At 47.1% G+C, this 25801-nt stretch overlaps 1 protein-coding gene across 1 annotated transcript in view; it reads right to left on the bottom strand.

Annotated features, from left to right (window-relative positions):
* Window positions 1-1762: 1762 nt before the first annotated feature.
* Window positions 1763-25801, bottom strand: part of TMX3 (thioredoxin-related transmembrane protein 3) — a 37386-nt gene continuing 13347 nt past the window's right edge. The window contains exons 7-16 of the mRNA XM_012725798.1: window positions 23415-23514; window positions 22135-22212; window positions 19326-19392; window positions 15848-15946; window positions 13255-13312; window positions 13024-13077; window positions 12189-12245; window positions 5948-6077; window positions 4706-4774; window positions 1763-3408 (exon numbers count right to left, since the gene is read on the bottom strand). Of these exons, the coding sequence (XP_012581252.1) occupies window positions 3148-3408; window positions 4706-4774; window positions 5948-6077; window positions 12189-12245; window positions 13024-13077; window positions 13255-13312; window positions 15848-15946; window positions 19326-19392; window positions 22135-22212; window positions 23415-23514 (973 nt within the window). The 3' untranslated portion in view covers window positions 1763-3147. The remainder of the gene's footprint in view (window positions 3409-4705; window positions 4775-5947; window positions 6078-12188; window positions 12246-13023; window positions 13078-13254; window positions 13313-15847; window positions 15947-19325; window positions 19393-22134; window positions 22213-23414; window positions 23515-25801) is intronic.

A 25801-nucleotide genomic window follows, 5' to 3' on the forward strand; every position in this document is an offset into this window, starting at 1 on the left:
CAAATGAATCCGGGGACAGCCACATTTCACCAATGGCAGCTCTGGTTGGACCCTAGAGAAGGGGGGACAGAGACCACTGGGAGCGTTACAGGCTGTGCACCCCGCCAGGGCTGCCCTGACATGCAGCCATGAGCCAGAGCCAGAAACCCCAGGAATGAGGCGCTCCCGAGTGCTGGAGGCCTGAAGCCACCTTGCCCACCAGTTCTGCTCTGGTGACGTCTTCAGTGTGCTGTTCTCTGTATAAACTGTGCTCGCAGCAGCCCATCTTCCAGGGAGCTGAGACGAGGGTGTTAAAGGGAAGAGGCAGGCTTGTGAATTCTGGCTTGCCATGAAAAGGAAAGCGATTTCTGGAAGGTCAGGACTAGCTGTCCGCTTTCTCTGCATAACTATGCCTGTGCAAACAACCAGAAGTTAAATAGTGAAAGACCAAACACATACAACCGTAAATGTTTTCAATTTATTTATTTTAGAAAACAAAGGCTTACAGTTGGTGCCGTAGGCAAGATCCTGTGGATTCAGCAAGTGAGTAATACAGACTTTCAAAACCCTTTATAGATTAGTCCAAAGTAGAAAATTATTTTTTGCCCACTCTTGGACTCGGACACATTCAGAAAAAATATATATTTATAAAAATAAATGGCAAACCTAGTCCCACCAACTGATCCTCTTAACACCCAGCACTGGTTTATTTGAACAATTTCTGCATAAGAATAGCTCGGTGATTTTCTCCCTGTCCTACCTCCATATTTGAAGCAAAGATGAAAGAACTTAAATTACTCTTTGCAAAGCCCAAACCAAAAAGCCCCTGAACCCAACACAAGAAACACCAAGACTGAAAATTCACTAAACAAAAACAATAAAGCGAATTAACTATTCACACAGACCTTCCCAACCTCTAGACACTCTTAATGCTCCTTCGAAATCCCACACTTTGCTCTACATATGAGGAAGGCAACAAACACTGCAGGTGGGATACACCTCAGACAAGTTTCAGGGCAGGAAGCCAGACAGATGGCGACGCAGCCGGGGAGGCGCACCAGAGCCGCGTGAGGCCTGCAGTGGGTAGGCGTGTGCTTTCCTGCCAGACATCTTTTAACAGTTTCTGGGCACCACTCTGCCACAGCGAGCCGGAGGAACTGAGTCTTGGGAGTCGCCGGACAGCAGACTCCTGCACACCCGAGAGACAAGGCAAGATCCACCTGCCTGCAGGGCTCCCCCCACCGCCGGCGCCTCAGGATGCATCGTGGAATCAGAAGAATCCGACACTTTCCTACGAGATTAACACATTCATTTTGCAGCGACTTTTCCTCACCAGCGCTGCTGACACACTGAGGGCAGCGCGCAGCGGTGAGCAAACATTTTAAATCTGTGACAAGCGTGACATCCGGAAATAGGAACAAGTAAAAAGCAAAACCTTAGTACAAAATAAAGTCACTCGCCTACAAACCATCTAGACGATTTGTGTCCCAACAGACTGAAAACACGGACCGCGCAGCACGGCCTGGGGGAGACGCGGCGACAGGCAACCCAGCGCCGGGAGTCGCAGCCCGAGCAGCACGGCCGCCGCCCCAGCGCTGCCATTGACTCGACAAAGGACAAGGACGTGTGTGAGGACACCTGATCTGAGAACTCAAACGCATCCCACGCCAGTCCGCTCCCGTCAGTGCGGACACCAAACCTTAGACGCGAGCCGGCCTGGAGGCTGAGCAGGCCCGCGCCGGCCCCCTCGGCGGCGCGAGGGGCAGGATTAGCGATTAGGGGCAGGATTAGCGATTAGCGATCGGCGATCGGCTCTCGGCTCCCGGGCTCGCGGTCTGGGCCCGTTGCAGTGCAAGCGCCGCCGTCCAAAGTAAACAGAGGCCGCCTCTGGGAACAAAGCCCTTGGCATTGCGGCATCAGGCCCACAAGTGACATATTTTAAGTGATTAAACCTTTTAGAAGCTTAGTAAGATCCTAATTTGCGCTGGGTAACTCAACTACTCATAATCACCCGTGTAACAGTCACCCACTGACCACCCTAAACTTAGCTCAGAGATGAGCTCATCTACAGCAAACAGCAAACTGTCGCTTAAGCACGTGCCAGGTGAGCACGCCTGGGGCGGAATCCCCGAGTCGCGGCCGCAGACAGAAGATGGGGGCACTGGCTGAAGTGGCTGACAGAAAGGGATGGCGAGTCTCCAGCGCCGGCAGCACTGTTATGCGCAGGCTGCGCTGCCACTTCCCTAAGGACACGCGCGCTGGGAGGTGTCAAAGCCCTGCTTACAGGCGCTGTGCACAGCACAGGCAGAGCAGAAGCTTCTGGACCACCACCAACCTACGATATATGCTCCTTTTAAAAAACCAGCAGGAGCCTTTTAATCACAGGAACTTTGTAGAAGGAACCCTAGACACAAACGGAGGAGACGCCGGCTGTGGTGGCTCACGCAGGCAAGCAACAGAGCCAGCCGGCCCAGGTCTGCTCGCTGCTCCAAGGAGACCGCCTGGGCAGTGAGACCGTCTGGGCCTTGCAGAGACCTAACAGGAGACTCTTCTCCCCACTCTATAGGTCTGTAGGAAAATTTGCAATAATGCAACTGAGTATAAATTTAAAAAGTAATCTATTTTCTCCTTTAAAAACTACTAGCAAAATAAAATTGCTATGCTATATAAAACCAAATTTTCTTTATTCTTGTCATCTTAACCTGACCTGTGGAAAAGTTACTCGTTTCCCTTAAAGTGCCTAAATGTTAAAGACTTAATTTGTCCATATAAATGTTATCCAAAATATGTGAGGAGAACGGGTGGTAGAAGGTGGAGGCTTTTCTACATCACACACGTATCTTTTCTGCCTGACTGACCAACTTGAATATTCTGCCCAAAGATCTCGATTTTGTCACAGAATATTCAGGTGGACAAACATGCACACAGAACTCATCTAGCAACATCTACGAGGCGCGCTGATGTCGGACGGACTTTGCTGGTTGTCTTACACAGGCATTTCCTTCTTGCGCCAACTCCCCATTTACGGCAGGACACCTTTAATCCATGCAGTTGATATTAGCAAAACACAAGTAACATGTTCTCTTCTGTGAAGATCATGATTAAGCATCTACACCCGCCGCACAGAGGCCGGCCACGGCCCCTGCCAAGCCCTGGCCCAGCCGAGCGTCAGTCCTTCTTCTTCTCTAGCGCGTCTTTGGGCGCCAGCGCTGCGGGCTCGGACGCGTCTCCACAGCGCGGCCCCTGCTGGTCCCGGCTCTCGTCTGCCAGCTCTCGCTCCTCCAGTTCGCTCCTGGACACCTCGTAGCGCTCCTCTATGTAGCCCCCGTCCGCGTCGGCCGTGTAGATGCCGTAGCACATGATGCTGATGACGCCCAGCGGCAGGCCGAAGAGGAAGCAGCCCATGAGTGGAGAGCTCCTGAATATGGACTGTGGAGACACAAGACGGCGCTCACCCTCGGGTGCGGGCGACAGAAGGCCCGACTGTGAGGGCCGAGGCGCCTCCCCTAGGCGCCTCCCCCGACGCTGCCCAACCTGCCGCTGGGTCTGGAAGAGCAGCGTCTCCTCCCGCAGTAACTGCCGTGTGAGTGGCGCTGCGAGCAGCAGCAACGGCAGCGTGTGGCAGCCAGCTCCTGGCAGTCAAGCGGGCACCACACGAACGCCCCAGAGCCAGGGCAGCAGCCTCACTGCTCCCGAGGCAGGCCATCTGCCAGAAGAAGGTAGAGTCTCTTTTAAACACTCAACATTTGGTACTCCCCTGGTGAGTGGGGAAGCCACACCCGCTTACCCGTCCCCAGTTTATACCAGTCTCCTCAGTGCCCAGAAAAGGAAAATTGTAGTGTGGAGGTTTCTCAGCTATCCTCTCTCAGGGTCATGCCTAGTAAGTGCTGAGAACGGTGAAGGCGAACTCAGGAGAGCCCGGTCGCTCTGGATAGTGGAGGGCGGCGTCACAGGGCAGAGGTGTTTCAAGGTGGAAAATGGAGGAGGAGAGTGAGGCACGTCGAGGTGCAGCCCGAGCCTGTGGCTGGAAGCCCCGGGACGCTCAGTCAGGGATGAGCAGGATGTGAGAAAGGGACAGAGCATTTCACTGTGCACCTCTGGGAGGGGTGAGGGAGCAAACCAGTGTACAGCGAGGCGGGAGATGCAAGGCTGTGTGAGGACACCCGTAGGCCAGGGGGCAGGAGCAGCTGCCCCGGGAGCGAGGGCCTCGGAGGTTGGAGGCCACGGGGAGAGGGGTGGGCGACAGACTGACGCCCCACAGAGCAGCCACAGGCTCACAGATGTCTCTCTCCAAGAGAAGACGCCGGCTCTTCCTTAACACTGGCTTCTGGCCAGAAGGCAGGGAGACGGCCCCGGGGAGTTCAAGCTGGACCCCAGAACTAAGCTTAGCGCTCAGCGGCTCTCAGCGCACTTCACCGGGAAGCTGACTGAGAGCTGCTTAGGGAGGTTTCCAGAGCTCTGAGCAAGTGAGGACGCAATGTGGAGTCCCACTGTCAACCACCGGATTCTGAATTGCAGTTAACTCTCCAATCATGTGGATATTCATTTAAAGAAAACTAACTTCCACCTGATAAATGTATGCTCTTAATAAAAATACATTTTTATTTTGCAAATTAAAAGATGTCTTTTTACCAAATTATTTGAAATTCCAGACTTTACATTCGTTAGACAGTCTACTTACACGTTCTCAATTATTAACGACACTCAACAAAGTGTCCTGACTTACCACAATGGTAGATTTGGCATCGAATACTATTCTTTTCAATCTCTGCAAAATGCTATCGCCTCCTTGGGCCTGAAATTTAACAGGAAGACAATGAGCTTGTGCTTTCAGGCTGCACCCTCACTTTTCCATGTTCTACGTGCAGAACAGAGCGCCTCAAAGCCTGCACAAGGCCCCAAGGCCTGGCCGGAACTAGAGGCTGCCCTGGGCCCTGCCCCCTGCCTTCCTGCACGCCCCCTGAGCCTCAGGAACTCGCCCTGCCCCCTGAGCCTCAGGAACTCGCCCTGCCCGCTGTGCAGCGTGGCTGAGGCTGCCCACCCAGGCCCAGGCCCAGGCCCAATAACGGAACCTGACTGCAGAGGCTAAGGGGTGTCGCCAAGGGACCCTGTGGCTGTCAGGGGCACCACAGCCCAGAAAGCGACAATGTTGAGAGGCAGACAAAGCCCTGAAGGAAACCGGCCAATGTCCACATTCAGCCGGTGCTGAGGTCTGGCCCTTTCCAGCCTGTCCCTCTTTCTGAATCAGCTCGCCAGGCAATTCACCCCTCACAAATCCCTACAAAGTGTGTGTTTCCAAGGAGAGCCTTGCTAATGTTTGACATGTCTCAAGTAAAGTTTGGGTAAAGCTGAGACAAGTCCTACAAAAGACTTCAAAGTTGAGGAAAGCAACGGCTTCTCATTTTCCGTGCGGTCACTTCCCATCTGCTGACTCACAGAGCCCGGCTGCTCGGGAGCTGTGCATCGGGTCCTTCAGCACGGGCTGCAGCCCCTCCTCCGCAAGCCACTGCAGATGATTCTCGAGCAAAACAGCCAGTTAAGACTGCCCACTCATTCGTTTTGAGAAACCTTTCACAGGATGTGACTCGGTTCCATGGGGCTGATTCTCAAGACGTCCCCTTATCTCTGCAGAAACCGTGGTGCTACCTGCAGGTTTCTTAGAAAACCCAGCGGACTAAGCTTTGCCCGCTGTACTACGAGCCAGAGGGGCACCAGGACCCGAAAGGGTGCAGTAGGGGGCTGTGGCTGCACACCTCCTCCCACCCGGCCCTGCTCTCAGTGCCGGCGGCACCTCCAACCACGGGGACCCCCATCGTCCTCCCCGGAGCCCCAGGCAGGCGAATGCACCGCTAGTGGCCTCGGGCGCTGAAGTGCGGCCGGGGTCTGGAACGTGACTGCCTCTCAGCGGGAGGAGCGGGGGGCTGCCCAGGACGGCCGTCCGGCCTTTAGAAACAGCTCAACCACGTACTTCTACTGTGCCGTCCAAGATGCTGTGAATGAACTGGACCATGTCCTCGGCACTCCTGAGCTGTCTGTCCAGCAAGAAGTACTGCTGGTTAGAGGTATTCAGGACGACGACGGTGGGGACCGCCAGCTCACTGCAAATTGAGAAGCACAGAGGACGATGCATGAAACACAGATCCATAAAGTGAGGGAGACGGACAGCCGCTGCTCCCCTTCTGCTACATGGCAAAAACACTGTCATTTGTATCAATCCCAACGGGCTAAGGTGAAATTATGAAACACTCCAACGAGCAGTTCAGACAATCACTAACCCGACTACACGTGAGGACAGAAGCCATCATGTGAGACCAATTCCGGGCAGTACCCCCTCACTGCCCACTCCGAGCCACGTACAGCCCATACGGTACCTCAGTTACAAGACACCGCAGTCACTTAGGGAGGCCACGGCCTCGGCATGACGCTGTGCTCCCAACAGAGGCTTCCCACACAGTTCCTGAAGTCGAATGCTTTTCACTCACAGATGAATAAAAGGTGAAGGGAGTAAGAGGCACTTCAGGGGAAACTAAGCTGCTATAAAAATTACATGAGGAATATCAAGTTAAGTATTCAGCACAGCGCTTGTGCATAATGCATGCTTAATAACCACAACTGCAAATTCTCAACTCCACTGCCGTGTCTATCCCACCCGGATCAAGACTTGCTCCACGGGTCACCAGACACCTGTAAACGGGACGGCTCCGGCACGCACCTACCGGCCTGCACTGTTCTTCTGTCAAGGATGGGATTCCACAGAACGAAAGCAGGCGGCCTAACCCACGTGGCACACGCCTCCCGCACGGTGACATGACACTCCCTGGAAACACGCACGAGCAGGAGATGCAGGTGCCAGCACTACACGTGCACCCTGAGCGGTCAGCACCGCTGACTGGACCCCTCCACAGCCCGGGGCCTCCCCCAGCAGGCCACCAGCTCGAGCGAGCCGCGAGTGGGGCTCCGCAGGCTCAGCTCCAGGTGACTGATGCAACATGAAAATGCCTTCCAGGGTCAAGGACAGCAGCAGCCACACAGAGCTGAGCCCACTGCGCCAGGCCGCAGGCGAGCGAGCAGGCGAGCGAGGACCCTTACTGATGGGCTGGGAGGCGCAGCGCTTTATTGCCTGGCACATACCAGGCGCTACCTACGGACTGTGTAGCAGGAAAGTATTTTACCTTATTCATGAAAACAGAAGAGGCGACTTTTTGGTCTAAAGCACTTTAGTTATTAATTACAAAACGTGGTTCACAAAAAAATTTCTACTTTCAGGGGATGGATCAGAGAGAACCTGGTGTTTTCTGTAACCTTCCATCTTCTGAAAAAGTACAGTACACACTGAACTAGAGCCAAATTCAATTTGAGTAACAAAGGAAAACAACACTGCCTCACCGCCATAGCCTCTCTTAGTCATATTCACAAACCCACTGTAAAAGCTCATACTTCAAGGGCCTGATAGTATTTGAGAAAAAAATAGCATGGTCGATGCTTCAGTGTAATTATCTTGTAAGAATATCACATATTTGCCTTAAGTTAAAAACATCTGGGGCATCGATACCGATGAAATCCCACTACTTCATCTGTCAATATTACTGCAACGCTCCTTAGAACCTCAGAGTAACTGAGATCTGGACTGGAAAACTGGATCACTTCAATCCCCATCCTCTCAACTGCTCACTGGGCCTCCTTAGGAATATTTTGGACCTCCTTAAGTTTCTTCTGAGATACTTTCATTTCCTCCCGGGCCCTCATGCTGGAGCCTCGAGTCCAGCCGTCTCCCAGCTCTCTCTGCCACATCTGCCCCCAGATTCCGCCACGTAGTTTACTTCTGATGGGCCGGGGGGCCAGACCGTTCTAGCCCACCAACGCAGGCTACTCCAGTTTGAAAGCCCATGGATTTTAATTAGGTAATGTGCTAAGTGCCTTTTGCTCTGTAATTACGGACAAATTCTGGGAATCAGGGTATGGACGTGCATGGGGAGACTGACCACTGCAGAGTGTGGTGGATGAAAACGGGGACTCAGCTTCCTGTCAAAGCACCTGTCAGATCGTCAGTGCCCACAGCACGGGCTCTTCAGAATCCTCAACCTCCCTAGATCTTCAGTGTTTATCCTGCCACAAAAACACCTTCTCCTTGGCTATTAAATATATCATCTTCCAAATATCAATAGTGCGAAACGAGTTTAAAAACAAAATCTATTTTTTGGCCCTCCCTGGTGGCACAGCGGATTTAAAGAGCAGAATTAAGAAGCTTAAGCCACTTTCACATAGTTCGATCCCCGCCTGCCCCGGAGGTGACCCCAGGGCGCGGCAGACCTCTCCTGACCCGCCCACTGCTCCCCTCAGCAGTGGGCTTCGTCAGTCTGCCTGTTCTGCTCCCCACTCTGTCTCTGGTGAATCCTCTCACCCTCCGCATCTCTGGCCTGTACCCCAGCTCTGTATAAATAAATAAATAAATCTTAAAAAAAAATCCATGTTTTAAGCTTCTGCTGCGTGGCAAGCAACTGAAAAATTCTACTAATATCACTACTGGCTATACATTTTAGAGAAATTAGTTTTTGCCTAATGGAATAAAACTGTGAGAATCATTTCATACCTGGATTTACAATTTGAGATGTCTTTAATCAAAGATAGGGATTAAGAGTGTATCTGCAGGCATCAAATAAAATTGGGAACTGACTAATTCGGTATTTGATGCCACGACACTGATTATCTAGAAAAAATAATTTAGATTCCCTAACATTTTTCCAGCAAATTCTAGGCTTCTGGAGCAGACAAGGTAGCATGGATTAAAGTCTCCCTGTTTCTCCCCACTGAACACCACCTGGAAAGCAAAGCAAGCGAGGGCTCTCAGGGCTAGAGGAAAACAGTGCCAGGCACCCTGCAGCCCTCCGCCCTGCAGTGTCCTCTCCAGACACATTTCAGTGGCGAAGACACCCCAGCTAGCTTCAGTCCTCCTCTGAACTGGGTGGGGGTCCTGCCGACACCCAGCAGCGAGGGGCGGCTCTGTGCCCTTGCGGCTGGGCACCCGCGCCCCAACACTGGCAGAGTCTTGGAAGCACGGGGGGGAGGGTGTTCTGTGTCCCTGCGGCTGGGCACCCATGCCCCAACATTGCAGCGCCAGCTGCCAGCAGGCAGCTTGGCAGGGACAAGCAAGAGATGGTGGGAGCAGGCCACAAGGCTCAGCAGGACTAAAACACACAGTTGCCCCTGGGGCCACAGCCCACAGGCCCTGCTTTCCAGGTGGGAACACCCGCGGCCGCAGGATAGCTGCACGACCCACGAGAGGAAAGCGCCTCACTCGCGGTGACGCAATATTTACCAACGTGGGCGAGACCAATCCCACCGATTACAGCAGCTGAATTCCAAATAAGACAAACCCAGAGAAGTCCGCACGGTACACGTCACACATTTTGAAACATTAACAAAAAAATAAAGCAACTGCAGTGCAAAGCCACGTTTCTCTGAAGGACAGTGACTGTCTCTTCTGAAACCAAAGGTCAGAAGGCAGAGAACTGGCAACCACGAATTCCATACCCTGTGATCAGAAAAGGAAAGGTGTTCTCAGCCAAGAAAGGCTAAGAGAAATTGCTGTGAGCAGACCAACCCTGGGAGAATAGCTGAGAGAGTTCAAACACAAAGAAAAAAAAAAAAGTTCTTGAAAGACCAGGAAGAAAAGTGAAAAGAGCAAAAATGAGTGTAAATACAACAGACTTTTCTCCAATTGTAAAAATCACATGTGGTAGTTGAAACAATATATGCCCTGCACGTGACAGAGTCTTCACTGTAGCTGGTAAATTCTCAAGATAATGTTATCTATGAAGTGAGCCAAAGGGCACAGAAGTCAGTGCCACCGACTACACTAAGTTATGTGTGTGTTTTTTATACCTACAGCAACCACTGAGGAAATAATACAATATACAGACAAGCCTGTAAATAAGTCCAGAGAGACTTATAAAAAGCTATCCAAGCAGTCCTCAGCAAGGCAAGGCAAGGCAAGAATCGGAGGGAACAAGAACATCAAGCCTGGGCTCTGCACCACCGCCTGTCTCGGTCAGAATAGCCCAAACACCTCAACCGACAGCGTGGAGCCGTCTTACAGAGGCCACTCGACCCAACCTCAGCAAAATCCTATTTTTCAAGCGCACCTAAATGATTACTGAGAAAGAACATATCCTAGATCATAAACAACGGGAAAAAAATCTTCAAACCTAAGAGCCACAATTAAACCAGGTTCTCTGATGACAATTACAGGTCAACATTTCTACTACAGATTAACTCACACTGAAGGATCAATCTAGAAGGGGTATGCTCCCACCTCTGAGTCTGAACCAAGGAGTGCACTCCTGGACCCAAACCACATTGCCGCCTGGCCAACATTGCTTTGCTGAAGCATCACACTGGGCCTCGGAGGGACCCAGTGAGGACTGGCTGGACAGAGTCCCCACTATCCACGCCGAGAAAGTCCTCGAACAGTACCTCTCAGTTATGGAGGGTACCCCTCATGCCATTCTACAGCACGGCAAATGCTCTAAGGTTTCTGCCAGGTCAGGTAAACTCCTATCCAGCAAAGCCATTTCATAGGCAACAGGAGATATTTTCAGATATTTTCAGGGTCAAGTTTTTCAAGGAGCATTAACTATATATAACTTTCTTTTCCTCTGGTTTAATTTCTTCATTATATATCAGATCTGGAACTTTGAGTCTTTGCTGAGCCCTACTAGATTCTTTTTGGAATGAAAGGGGAATAAGCGCTGCACAGTAGCAGTGCGACTGTACTTGAGTGTCAAGGTGCTGGCCAACATCAACTGCCCTCCCGTCGGGTTATTCCAAGCTCTACTGTTCTTCTAACAGTCTCCTACACGTACGGCGCCTGCTGTCACGCTCTGCCTGAAGCCCTCTCTGCAGCTCCCTGCAGCACCGCCTCCTGGCCGGCGTTTCCGAGTCCGCCTCGGCGTGCACGGGGCCAGGTGGGCTGCCGGCGGCGCTCGCTCAGAAGGCCCCACGGTCCTCACTGATGCGTCTCACCGGAGGACAGGGCATGTAAAGACAGGCTCCAGCTCACTCATTCTTCTGGAATCAACAGTGCCAAACACAATGTATGCTGTAACACTTGCTAAATTTCTTTCTTTCTTCTTTTTTTTTAAGATTTATTTATTTATTCATACAGAACTGGGGTACAGGCCAGAGGCGCAGGGGCAGTGAGAGGATTCACCAGAGACAGAGCAGGGAGCAGAACAGGCAGATTGACAAAGTACACTGCTGAGGGGAGCAGCGGGCAGGTCAGGAGAGGTCTGCCGCGCCATGTGGTCACCTCCGGGGCAGGCGGGGATCGAACTGATGTGGAAGTGGCTTAAGCCTCCCAGTGCTGCGCTTTAACCCGCTGCGCCACCAGGGAGGGCCCCCACTTGTTAAATTTCTAATGAATAAAGTTCTTGCTTCAAATTCATTAACTCAGTATAGGTTTGATAAATGTTTTACTTTCAGAAATAACATTAGATCTTTTTGATCATAAACATAATTGATGAAATTACTTTAAAATGAGCCATTTTCCTAAATTGTTGATATAAATGCTCTACAATAATTCTGAATGCTAAAAATTTTCTGATTCAGTTACACTCACTTATTAAATCAGAACTTAAGATGTATATTACCCAGAAACTACAAAATTGGCAAGTTTTTGAAAGTCTTCACAAAAAAATATAAATTACAATTAAAATGGGAATTAATATACTTAGCTTTCAAAAATATTAAAACAGTGTTTCGGCCCTCCCTGGTGGCGCAGCGGGTTAAAGCACAGCACAAAGAAGCTAAAGCCACTTCCACATGAGTTCGATCCCCGCCTGCCCCGGAGGTGACCACATGGCGCGGCAGACCTCTCCTGACCAGCCCACAACACCCCTCAGCAAAGTACAACAACGATCGGCCTGGTCTGCTCCCCACTCCGTCTCTGGTGAATCCTCTCACCACCCCTGCATCTCTGGCCTGTACCCCAGTTCCGTATGCATAAATAAATAAAACAGTATTTCAAAAAAAAACCCTCAGTGTCTCAACCTACAGACTTAAAAACTAAAGTAAAAAATTTAATGAGAAAGTTTCTGCATCAGAATATACTAAAGTTGTGTTTCTTTTAACTTCTAGTTGCAACTCTCAGAAAAAGAAATTGATTATCCTGGTAGAAAACAAGTCATTCAATCATTTAGCACTTTACTTACTCCATCAGCAAGGTATTGATATAGTCATTTCCATCCATATGGCCAAACTGAAGATCCCTAACCGATAATAACAACCAAAAAAAAGAAAAAAGAAAATGATCAATAATTAAATAGAACAAGTGCAAATAAAGGCATAGTATAAAGGACTGAACTTTAGGCTTAGGACACATATAAACACTATAAAATTTAACATCTAAATCATCTATGATAAAAGAGATGAATTCTGATTTTGAGGTACAAATACATCAGCAGAATTAATTCTAAGACATTTCCACCTGTTTACATGTTTAAAAAGTAACTGAAGTATATTTAAGAAAAATTAACCATTTACTCTGAAAAACAACAGATCAGAAGATGCTCTTTACTACAGTCGACATGTACCGGTGCAAAATTAGGGTTTTAGAAATAAGAAGTGAACATAACACAAGTTTATAATCATGGTCGCATCCAGCGAGGATTTAGAACAGAACGACAACATCACCTTTTATATTCCATTATTGCTCAGCTCTGGTCACATCACCGTGTCTCTAACACTAGACATTCAGGGTTGCCTCAAGTGCCTGAAAGCCTCTCTAGCACAAATGTACCCATATTCTGTCAGGATGCACAGTTTCATCATAAATAAAACTGTTCTTTCTTCTTCTTTTTACCCAGAGTGGATGCATGCATCAACAAGTTCCGAGTCCTGACAGCTCATACTGGAATGCTCACTGTACAGTTCATACCAGCACCTGAGCCCACCCCTGCGGGCGTGCTGATCCCCCATTTTTGCTTTCCTGAGTTACAACACACAACAAAACAAAGGAAAGGGATCTTCTGGAATGGAAGCACATACCTGTGGAACTGGTCTCTGTAATCTCTAGCAACTTCCTTAATAATTGACTTTAATCTGCAGAAGAACAGACACATGTGTTTCATCTCTTCACTTGAAAAACAGGATTCAATGACAGTATCTGCTGCCTGCCCACTACTGCAGGGAAAGCCAGATCCCTATTAAGCTTATTTGAAGTCATGTAAAGTCTGAAAAGGACGATATCTGGAACTTATTTTATGATACTCACTATACCTGGTATGTTCAGCTGATGTATTTTTCTCATCAATAATTGCAATAGCCACAAGCTTTCCTGAAATTAAAGAAGACATTCAATAAGCCTCCTACACAAACTTCAATTATCACTTCAGTTGCGCACAATGAATTGGTAAATATCGTTTCTAGGTTTAACTGAAATTATCTGACACTAAGAACGGTGCTATAAATTAGTTGATACCAAGTGATAAGTTCCTTTCCAGCTCCTGTTTCCGAAATGTAAACAATAGTAAATGTTGTACAATACTCGCAAATTGCACTTTTTCATACAAACTGATGTAAGTATTCTGCCAGAAGTGAAACTGTAAGGAAAAAAAGTCGATCAAATAAGTTTACTGGTAATTACTGGAGAGCTAAAAGGACGCTGTATAGTAACAGGAAGCCGCTTCTCAGCTGTTCTTTTGCTCCTCGGTACCACGAGCCACTACCTGCCAGTGGCGGTAACGTACCAAAGCTGGCTCATAGCCACTTACGCACCCTGGACTCTAAACCCTTGGCTGAAGTCATTAGCTCACAATGATCTCCCTTCTTGGGAGTGTCTGCATTCACGTCTACCATTTGGCTTCTCTTGTGCTGCTCTAAATTCCTGAGCTTTGAAGATTGCTCATGCAGATTGTGTCCCAACAGCCCAACAGGGGCAGTTTCCTGCTGCTGAGCCCCCCACCATGTCTGGGGCTGGCCAAACCCCAAGGCCAGGGATGGGAAGGGAGGGAAGCAGTCAGCAGGACTGAGCAGTGGACATAACGAGCAGAGCCCTGAAGGAAAGGAGCCGGGTCAGGAAGGAGGGTTCAAAGCAAATGAATGAGGTTAGAGAGTGTCCGTCTGTCCGTCCAGGTTCACCCGAGGAAGCAGCATTTGCTCTGGGTTCGACAGATGAATATAAATGAACTACACAAATTCAGGCAAAGAAAACAGACTGTAAAAAGACTCTTTGGTGCAAGGTACACGGCCTTTTTAAGAATCTAAAATGGACTTGGGGCTGCAGCCGGCAGCAGGCTCGGAGAGGCTGGAGAGAGGGCTGGAGGCCCTGCAGCGGGCAGAGCACCCGGTCAGCCCACAGTGGCCAGCGAGTGGGAGGAGACAGGGCATGTGGTCAACAGGCCTGGGGTAGTGTCATTATGGTGAGTACCCAGCTGGGGAGTAGGCACAACCCTCTGACCACCTCCAGGGCACTTGTCGGACACGAGAGGGGCCGCGCTCGCCCACGGTGCGCGGCTGGCCCAGGAAAGCAGAAGCCGCTTCTGCAGAGCCATCGCGACTGTCTGGCGTCTCCGGGCCGTACCTGCCCCTGTGCTTGGTGTGCTGAACTCTACCCTGTCTACGTCTCTGCCTTTCCTTGCCAGGGGGCCTGAAGAACCAGAAAGGAAACCTCCATCTGTCGACATCTACATAAACGTCCAGCTCTGAGCTCTGTACAGCTCCCTCTACATGTGTCAGCAAGTTGCAAATAGCAGGCCCAGACCAGTGCAAACCAGGCGCGGCACCAGAACAAGCAGAATGCCACAAGAGAGCCCCGAAACAACACGTGGAGCCGTCAGGTCGCTGCCAGCTTGTATTCCGATGTGGTGTGAGCTGGAAAGGGCGCAGAGGCCCACCACAGCCATTTCTGCTACAGAGAAGCGGCCTCAGTCCACTAGCCCTGACCCTCCCACCAAGAAGTCTGTCCTGCTCTCCACTCTGTCTCTGGTGAATCCAGTCACCCTACCCACCCCGCACCTCTGGTCTATTCTCAGAAAGCTGTACATGGAAAGAAAAGTGGCAACAATTACCTTAACTTATTTCTCATGCATAACTCACTATACATTTACAAAACAAGTTCTGTGAAAACTTACTGGTTATCTTCTTATTTACTGGTTTCTACTTGAGACCAAGTAGCTAGCTTCTCACAGGTTCCATTTTTTACTTATATTTGCTTTGCCTGTCACTTTTAATCATGTGACCTTAAGAAACCATCCTAGACCCCCTGGTGGCACAAGGGGCTTAAAGCGCAGCACTATGAAGCTCTCTGTAGCCGCAGCAGCACGAGTTCCACCCCTGGCCAGGGAGTGACCACAGCGCAGCAGACCTCTCCTGTCTCTCCCGCTGCTCCCCTCAGCATTGTACTTCACTGATCAGCCTATTCTGCTCCCCACTCTGTCCTTGGTGAATCCCATCACTCCCCACCCAGCACCTCTGGCCTGCACCCCAGTTCATGTATGCATAAATAAATTAATCTTTAAGAAAAAAAAGAAAGAAACCACCTAATTTGAATCCCTCTTTCTCCTCACAAGGGGAAGCAAGCTTTATAGGTCACTATTAGTGACATTCCAACTACAACGTGAGCCTCCGGAGGATAGCTTCTTGATGACTTCTCATCTTGCTTTACCATCACTACTAGTTAAGTCCCTGGCTAGCTAATTTTCAACCCACCCACACAAGCATGCTTTGGTAAGTGATCTACATCTCATAAAGCAGAACTGGAACTCAGCCCCAAAGGAAGGCACGGCATCACGAGCTAGAGCTTAGGTTCCGTTCAGCACAATCAGCCTGACGCAAGCAGTTGAGGGCCGGCGGGGTGAGGGCTGCATGTTACCCGTGTCTCCGAGCTCATACAGCAGGAATCCATCCACGGCAAGGTAACTCTGAAACCTCTCCCTGTTGATCCAAGCAGACAGGTCACCATCTTCATACTCTTAAAAACAAAACAGAATCAATACAGTCAGATGTGGATCACTTTAAATATTCTTCAGTGTTCTAATCTAGCAAGTCTGCATAAAATGCCTGGGACCATATCTTCAATTCAATCCCAAAATTTCACTTCTAGGGATCTAATCTCAGCAATCAGATGTACAAGGAGATTAAAGGAGATTAAAGCACAAAACACTTCTTCCCTACGTGGTGATTAAAAATAACAAAAGATAAAGCATTGAAATGGTCTACGCAGGGAATAATTTTATGATTACATGCCAAGGAAGATCATTTACAGATTAAAAAATTGTAACAATTAAGTGGTAAGGTTACAAAACATTACAGTCTGACTGTAGCTTTTTGAAAAACAAAGTCTGAAAGAGGAGCTGGCAGAATGAAGGTGCCCGCTCCCATGAGAGGGCATCAGGGTGAACGGTCGTCCACGGTGATGCCTGATGGGAAGGTTTTACTACAATCCCTTTGCTCTTCCCTCCTTTATGACATTTCCACCTGTTCACAACCCTTTCTCCTCTGCAACACACACACACACATACACACACACACAGGATAGTACTTTAGCCTTTCCTGTGTCACATACTTTTCTCTAAGCAGACAGCAGTGTTTTGCAAGACTCAGGAAACTGCCAAGTCCTGTCAGAAATCTGCCACTTGCTCTGCAAGTGCAGGAAAAAGAAGCCGGCCAGTGTGTCCAGCTGAAGAATGGATCTTACTGATTTCTTTAAAGTTTGCCTTTTTTGTCACTTGCATTGCCAAACAAAGCATTTTCGACTTATCAAGCCTATAAAGTAGAATAATGCAAACCTGAAAATGTTCATGGATTTGGATTTACAAACTAGAAAAACAAATAGAACACTGGAAGCTAATCACTGAGCCACACGCCCAACATCACATGGGTGTGGAACTTTTTGGGTCCATTAACTCACTGGAAAACCAACTACCCTGGCCACCACGCCAGCCGACTGCGTCCAGAGATCCCAGCCACCACCCAGCCAGCCTTCTTGCTAATCTGGCGCCTTCAGGCGGCCGGACACTGCCAGGGCAGTGAGAAACGGCGGCTCCGCCAGGGCTGCAGGTGGGTGCGACATCGGGCTGTGGGCCGCTCAGGCCCGGAGCGATCAGGCAGCGCTGCCACCATTGAGCCGAAGGTGCAGGCAAGTCTGTGCCGGCGCGGCCAGGTTTCCCCACAGAACCAGGCGGCGCTTCGGGTCATGACGAGACTCGTATAGAACTTGAGCAGGGGAGCGGAAGGATCCACTGTGATCACACCGTACTTTAAGATAAAGTTAGAAAATGTCTTCCTTGTCCTGTTTCTTTTACTATAACACTGACCTCATGGAACTGATGTAACGGCAACTGAGACAACACACGGGCGAAGTGCTGCAACACATGAGCAAGTGGTCTGAGGAGGCATCTCAGAGGATTATTTTCCTCTCCCTATTTCATATATGCTAGTATGAAAGCAAGTTCTTCTTACTTCCTTTTTATGTTCAATATCTAATACAGACATTCAATAAATGTCCAGAGAATGAACGAGCACACAAATGAACCTGTGATTTACCTATATAGCTACCCCTTGCCTAGCATTCTCTGCTACCTCCTTCATAAACAGGATATTAATCTGCCTCATTACCTACCTGAAAGATAAAATGAAATTACCAAGTAAAAGACAGTAACTTGTATAAACATAAGCAGCAATTACACTATAGTCAGAAAAAATTTCAGTCCTCACATTTACAAATAAGGACTGAATTCTAGAAACACTCAGCCTTCAAAAGCTATCAAAACAAAAAATTCTCCTTTTACAGAAGAGAACAAAAATGCTCCTTATATTGGATATTCTTCTATTTATTTGAATTATTTAAGTAACGCAAAGCTTACTGCTCTTAAGTAGTTCTAGTTTCTTTTGTTATTTAACAACTATCACTCTGGAATGTTTCTGCAGCAAATACAATGTTCTACAACTGTGCTCTCCAACACAGAAGCCAAAAGCCTCACAAGACCACAGAGAATTTCCAGTGTGGCAGGTGCGAATGAGAAAGTGAATATTCACTGTCCTTGCACTATCGCTTAGGAGGCCATCAAGACTGCTGTGGCCCAGCGAGTCGCTCCCCGCATGGCTTGGGCACCTCAGAGAACGGCACAGGGACCGTGGAGGAGGCACTTGATCACGCCAAGAAGCTGTTACATTTTCACATGGCGCATAGCACGTGGCCCCCTGAGAAGTGTCACGGGGTCTGCTCTGAGGTAACGCAGGGAAGGGGAGAAGCAAGTGTGGAGTAAGCCTGGTGGCCATCTCGGCCAGTGGTGGGCGCAGGGCAGCCTCGTTTACCACTCTCTCGACTGTGGGGTCTCATTAAAAACAAACCCAAGTTCTGCCTTCCATGAGGGAAAGCCGGCCAGCAGGTAAGTGGTGACCTCTGTCAAGAAAGAAGATGAAACCAGGGAGGGACACCAGGCACTTCAACACCACTGAAGATGGTTTACATCTTCACCTTTCTTTGTTAGAAATGCTAGGTATCTTTTTAAAAAATTAATTCTGAGGCCCTCCCTGGAGGTGCAACAGGTTAAAGCCCAGCACTATAAAGCCGCAGCTTTCACCTTCAATCCCCCACCAGCGAGGTGACCCACAGGGCGCAGCAGAGTTCTCCTGGCTCCCCCCTGCTCCCCTCAGCAGTGTACTTCATCAGTCATCCTGTTCTGCTCCCCACTCTGTCTCTGGTGAATCCTCTCATCCCCTGAATCTTGCGCCCAGTTCTGTATGCGAAAATAATAAACCTTAAAAAAAATAAAATAAAAACTTCCCCAACAAACCTTTAAAAAAATTAATTCTGAATATTTTAAAATAACACACAGAAACCGACAGGGTTCATCTGCCAAAGAGACAATTTGTCACAAAATTTGAGGGAAAATTCCCAACAGAACAGTAGATGAAAAGAATTAAAGTTGACAGGTAAGAAAACCCCTCAATATTTTAAACAATGGGAACTGTATGTAGTAATGATATTCACTAAATCTTTTATCAATACCTAAGTGCTATAATGGACATGACAGTTAAATTTATCATGTTCTACATCATTTAAAACTCTGAAACTGGCGCAGCGGGTTAAAGCACAGCACTAAGAACCTAAAGCCACTTCAGCATGAGTTCGATCCCCGCCTGCCTCGGAGGTGACCACATGGCGTGGCAGACCTCTCCTGGCCGCCCGCTGCTCCCCTCAGCAGTGGACTTCGGTGATCTGCCTGTTCTGTTCCCCACTCTGTCTCTGGTGAAGCCTCTCACCGCCCCTGAGCCTCTGGCCTTTGTACCCCAGTTCTGTATGCATAAGTAAATCTTAAAAAAAAAAACAAAACTCTGAAACTTACCATCATAAACAAAGTAGGTTTCATCTTTGAAAACAAGCACAGCAGGCATCTCTTTTAAGGTGACATACTGTAAAAAATCACAACTTTAAATACTTTTAATCACTAAAAAAATTTCTATTAATTTCAAATATATTGATTTGGCATGAGAAAACAGAACTTGACAAATAAAAAAAAGATAAAGTTATAGTAAAATGAAAAAGCAGAGCTAAAGGAAGCTCACGTAAGCGGGCGCCTGGCACCTCTCTAGCCACGGGCAGTGTTCTGCTGGCTAGGGCACCTCAGACCAGTCTCAGAGCTGGTAACAGACTAAAGAGCTCCGAAGTCGGGCTGGGAGGGAGGCACTGTGAGGGGTCAGGCTGCAGTCAGCGCAGGGCCAGCTTCCCCACAAACTGGCTGTGCGCCAGGTCTCTCCTCACCCAGCAGAGCCAGGGCAGCGGGCACCTGGCACGCAAGGAGTCAAGAGTCAACCAGCCAAGCTACGTCACAGCTGGCGTCCACAGTAAAACGCTAAGCTCAAGTGAGCTTCGATAATGGGTTCCTCCAGAGGGTGCGTGGCGCTTCAGGGGTGAAATTTCAGTCATGCTGGCATCAGGACAGGGGACCTGACAGGGCGGGCCACAGGGAAATGTCAGACGAGTGTGGTAAAACTGAATGACAAGTAAATCAGCAGAAAACTAACAAAAGTAACAATAAAATGAAAAGAAAACAAAGATAGCTGTCCTGGAAAGATGAAAGGGGGGAAGACATATCTCGGGTGACACAGATGACTAGGGAAACCCCCACTGCGAGGGCAGCTGCAAAGCCCCCAGCGAGGCCCTGCTTCAAGCACACACCTCCCCACCCAAAAGTCCCTCGTGAGGGTCTCTGTGACGGGCCAAGTGGTGCCAGCCCTAACCCCCTCCTTTCCCTGCAATGCTTTAAAATCACTCATTAGTTCCCTGGCTACGGCTCAACTTCTCCAGTTATCTTTAAGTCTTAGGAAGTCAGAAACTGTTGTAATTTACCTTTCTATCCCCTTGTTATACCCACCTGGGTTTTTACAAATACTATTTGCAAATCAAAGAGCTCTGCATAAACAACCATTAAGATTCAAAATACAGGGAAAACATAAATGATGGTCTTAAGAAAACTGTCAGTAGAAGTACAAAGTCCTAAAATAACTATCTTTTCCTTAGCAGACTTTGACAACTATCGGGCAGCAAGAGTCATGACACATTTTTTATACAGAAAACAGAAAAAAACACATCATAACTTTATCAACAACCCAATATACTCAGAAATAAAAATAAGATGACACACACTTGCAAGAATAACTAAAGCCTGTGTAAAGCAACTCGTCCAGACTGCCAGCAGTAACAAGAGCAGGTAACAAGCACAGGTGGGCCCCACCTGGCAAAGCCCCTCGGAACCCACCCACTTTATTTTTAAAATCAGAAAACTTTTCTTACAAAAGAGCATTACATTCTGCACACTGCTCTGAACAGACGCCAGGGCACATGGACTGTCACTTTTTCTCCCTGCCCCACCCCCCATCCCCTAGGTATAACAAGGGGATAGAAAGGTAAATTACAACAGGCAAGATGTTCACAGTAATTACACAGGGGCATTTTTCTTTTAAACCACCAGCAATGCATGGTGTCGGATTATGCCAGGTCCCAGACATCAGCAAGCCTCTAAGGCCCCCGCCTAAGACTGCTTAGAAAGCCTTGCAGGTTAGTCCCGAAAATGAGCCGAGCCTATCACCAGCGTCCTCCCTCCCACGCAGCCACACGGCTGAGGCCTGCTCTGGCTCCTCCCTCCTCCCTCTCACCGCCTACCTTCTCCCTCCAGCCAAGCAGTTCCTCAAGCACCTGCTCCTACTTCTGCAATCCTCTGCCCACAGATCTGTGTGTGGTTTCTTCATGTCACTTAAGTCTCAGACAGACATTTCTCAGTCAACCGCCCACCTCTAAATGCTCTTCTATAACCTGCTCTTCTACGGCCTTTATCCGTCGCAGTTACGACAGCCTGTCCCGGATAAGTGTACTCAGGACTGTGTCCTCTGCCAGAGGGCCCCAGAGAAGACACCAAACCCTAAAATTAACAGGTCTGCCCAGGAGAGTATAAGATCCTTGCTGTTGTGGTGGGATTGTGCCTCTTTTGCTGACAGATTACCCAGACCTTAGCACATGTACGGATTAGAAGACAAAAAGACTTGCTGAACAAAAACTATCGCGTTAAGTATCATGTAATTTATACATTAAACTTACACCTTCCTGGCGGTGTAGTGGGTTAAAGCGCAGCACTGCGAAGCTAGCGCCAGCTGCTTCAGCATAAGTTCAATCACCCAGAGGTGACCCACACGGCGTGGCAGAACTCTCTCTGGCACACTGCTCCCCTCAGCAGTGTACTCTGTCCATACCCTGTTCTGCTCCCACTCTGCCTCTGGGGAGTCCTCTCACCACCCCTGAACCTTTGGCCCGTATCCCAGTTTTGTATGCATAAATAAATCTTTAAAAAATATTATATATTGCATATATAAAGATCTGATACTTCCAAACTGACTTAAAGGTTTCAGGTACTACTTCTCATTACTGCTACTATTTAAAAGAGGGAAAAAACTTGAATGTAATGATTATAATCCCTAAATGCTATCAAGCTATTGCTATAATAGATTGTATAACAGATTTTAAAGTGTCACACCAGCAGAACAGAATCAATGTTCACTCTCTCTACATGTATCACAGTAAATAAATCTGACAGATAAAAGCAGTTAATACTTAAAAAAAAAAACAAAATTACATCATTAAACATTAATCTTAAATATTACCTCAGGAACCACTTCTTCTGAGGCAGAAAAGAAGTATGTGTACACAATTAATTCTGATGCTGCATCTATGTATCTCTCCTGTGATAATACAAACAAAAAGGTTGAATTAAGTTTTATTGAAGATGAAAACCAATTCCTCATTAAACATGCAGAGCAAAGCTAGTACTGTGAAGTAGCATCCTCCCAACTTCTGCCTTAAACCCTGATGTGAAGAGAAAGAATACAAAGCATATGAAATAAAGATCATTTGTGAGACAAAGGACAGATGTAGTAAGTACTATATTTAAGGAACTTTGATTTGGAGAAGTATAAAATACATAAACTCAATTCATATTTGTTAATTTAATCTGGTGATCATCAGAAGAAATAGTGTAGTGTATACACACATAAGTAAAATAATCTGAAGTTAATGACCTTTTCCCCTTTAAAAGTTTACATTCAGGGCCCTCCCTGGTGGCGCAGCGGGTTAAAGCACAGCACAAAGAAGCTTAAGCCACTTCCGCATGAGTTCGATCCCCGCCTGCCCCGGAGGTGACCACATGGCGCGGCAGACCTCTCCTGACCCGCCCGCTGCTCCCCTCAGCAGTGTACTTCATCCATCTGCCTGTCCTGCTCCCCGCTCTGTCTCTGGTGAAGCCTCTCACCGCCCCAGAGCCTCTGGCCTGTACTCCAGTTCTGTATGCACAAATAAATAAATCTTAAAAAAAAAAGCTTACATTCAGGGGGCCTCCCGAGCTCCCGAGTGGCACAGGTGTTAAAGTGACAGCACTATAAAGCTACAGCCAGCCATGAGACCTGAGCTCCATCCCAAGGCAGGAAGTGACCCACAAGGTGCAGCAGACTCTCCTGTCTCCCCACTGCTCCCCTCAGCGGTGCATTTCAGCAGCCCACCTGTTGTGCTCCCCACTCAGTCTCTGGTGAATCCTCTCAGCCCGCACCTCTGGCTGTACCATTCTGTATCATTAATAAATCTTTATAAAAGCTTACACTCAAACTACACTTTACAATCTCAAAGACACCAAAATGCTAACAAAGTAATACAAAGTTTAAATAACTAGGTCCATGACAGGAGAAACACCAAGACAAGCAGTAATCACTACACGCGTTTCACTCACTAGTAGCATGACGGCAGTAACTATAGTGGGTACACAAAGAAGTATTTTATTGAAATTATTTCCATGAGAGAGAAGTTAGTTTGCGTTTCTGGTCAAACCTTTGCTACAGAGAAAATGAAATAATAACCTTTGTATTTGTGGATTAAAAATAAAATTATTTGCTACCTTCAAAGGTGACTCTCCACCTATATAAACAAAAAATACACGATGTCTCTTCTGCACATGCTCAAACATTTGCTGACTTGGAAGTGGCCGAATGAGAGCCCTGTTTGGAAACAAAATGAACAACCGAAAAGCAAACTTGCATTTAAAGTAAAGAGAGCACATTAATTTACTGCTACTCTGACAGCCTAATGTATCTACAGTTATAAAACTCTACGAGTACAGTAGCTGCGTTTAAGTGGATCTATCACTCAATCCACATACAGTTGCTAAAACTATAGCTCATGATCACTAGAGTATAGCTATACAATAAAAATACAGTACCTACAATTTAATCTATCAACTTATAAAGTAAGTTTCAAATACATTCCTTTAGAGAATAGTATTTTAGTCAATATTTTGATAGGTAAAAAACAGAAAAGTGCCTTTAAGTGAATGTTCAGCTAAAAACAAAGTAACACACAAGAGGATTGCCTTTTTCTCCCTTTCAAAAGACCAGTCATGCAAACACACTGAAATACCTTCTCTTGGGAAAATATAAACTATATTAGGACTATGCCTTTTCCTGTCAACTTAAACATTATCTAGTTTTAAAATGCTCTATTGAGATTAAAACTAAAGTGTTTTATAAGTATGTTACTTTTTTCAGGAAAAACTAAATAGAAAATGGTTACGTCCTAACAGTACACAAGAAGTTCAAGTGGAAAAAACAGAAGTTAACTGAGTTTTATCATAAAGCACATTTCAAGTTAAACAGACTAAGTTACAGCAAATGTTATTACAAATCATCACTTACAAAATGTAATTAGAAAGCTAAAATAAGAGGCAGTCTTTTAAATGTGGTCTGTCTTATCAGAGCTTTAATCCACCAAATCTACAGAAAGCATAAAATGCATTTTTATAAGGGGCCTAATTCGAAACGCACAAGTCATTGACTGTATTGCATCAGTCTGGTACCATTTTAACACTTTGGTCATTAACTGGTAAGTGATGCAACTTCAGAACTGACTCTTGCAATTTCATTTGCAACAATGTCACCCCTGGTTACATCAGGAAAAACCCTTCCTCCTAAGCTTAAATTGAAACTCATTAAAAATTGTCAAGACAAAAACTAACATAAATCATGGGGGAATAAAGCATATCTCCTAACAATCTCCTCATAAAATAGAAAGTTATCCCATAACTTATTTATTCACAAAGCAAGTAATATGCAATATTCACTAGTAATAGTGAAAATTACATTGATAAACTTTGATACACAAAGATCATTCCTAATTTTGTGCCTTTTCTCAAATAATTTATGCAAATAATAGCACTCATCTAACAAATTCATTCCAACATTTCAATTTATCTTACAGTTATCTTAAAGTTACCAAGGTAACATATCCTGTGTAACTCATCAGAAAGTACCCACAGTATGACTGAATTCAGTAAGTTAACTATCAGGATGAATGTTCCTTTCAAGAACATTCTCTTCATAATCACATTACTTAATTATAAGCAGTAACCTTTTTGTATATCCCTGTAAGGTCATTTATTTTTTTCTTAAATGACCATATTCAAAGCTGCAGGAGATGCCTATAGAAGAAACTGTTTCCTTGTCAGTAAAACTTCAGAGATCTGTAATTCAATTACTCAATTTTTCTGTTTCTAATTATACTACATTCTAAGCAAAAAATGGATTACTACCTCACACGAGGCAAAATGTGACAGTCCCAGTCTAGTATGCTGGTTGTATCTAAAAAGCACTTTCCAGTAGCACATGCTAGAGATTAAACCCTAAATCTACCCAGAATTATAATACTGTGAATGTTTAACTCTAAACATAAGTAACTATAAAAGTAAATTCTTGTAAATCAGGCAGTACAAAAGCAAAATTATAGTAATATAGACTTAAGGTTCACAGCATAGCTAGCTATAAAATCAAATTTTGAGCATCTTCTTTAAAATTCACTGAGGAAAATTCTTCTATACAGAAAGTGAATTTTTTTTAAAGAGTTATTTATTTATGCATTACAGAACTGAGGTAGAGGCCAGAAGCGCAAGGCGGGTTGTGTGTGAGAGAGAGAGGATTCACCAAAGACAAAACATGGAGCAGAAGAGGAAGAGCCACTGAAATCCCTGCTGAGGGAGCAGCAGGGAGACAGGAGAGGTCTGCCGCGTCGTGGGGGTCCCTCCCTGGCCGAGGACGGAAATCACACTGCAGTGGCAGGTGACAGCTTCATAGAACTGAGACTTTAACCACTGCACCACCAGGAGGCCCCGGCAAATGAACTAAAATGTGAGCTCACAGGGCCTCCTAGCAAACTCCGGGGCTGAGTCTTCGTCCTACCACCTCAAAGGCCCTGGGTGAAGGCCTGAGTTCAATCCCCCATCAGGGTACAGCAGAA

Source organism: Condylura cristata, unplaced genomic scaffold (genome assembly GCF_000260355.1).
Source record: "Condylura cristata isolate star-nosed mole 26May11 unplaced genomic scaffold, ConCri1.0 scaffold00016, whole genome shotgun sequence".
NCBI classification, from domain to species: domain Eukaryota; kingdom Metazoa; phylum Chordata; class Mammalia; order Eulipotyphla; family Talpidae; genus Condylura; species Condylura cristata.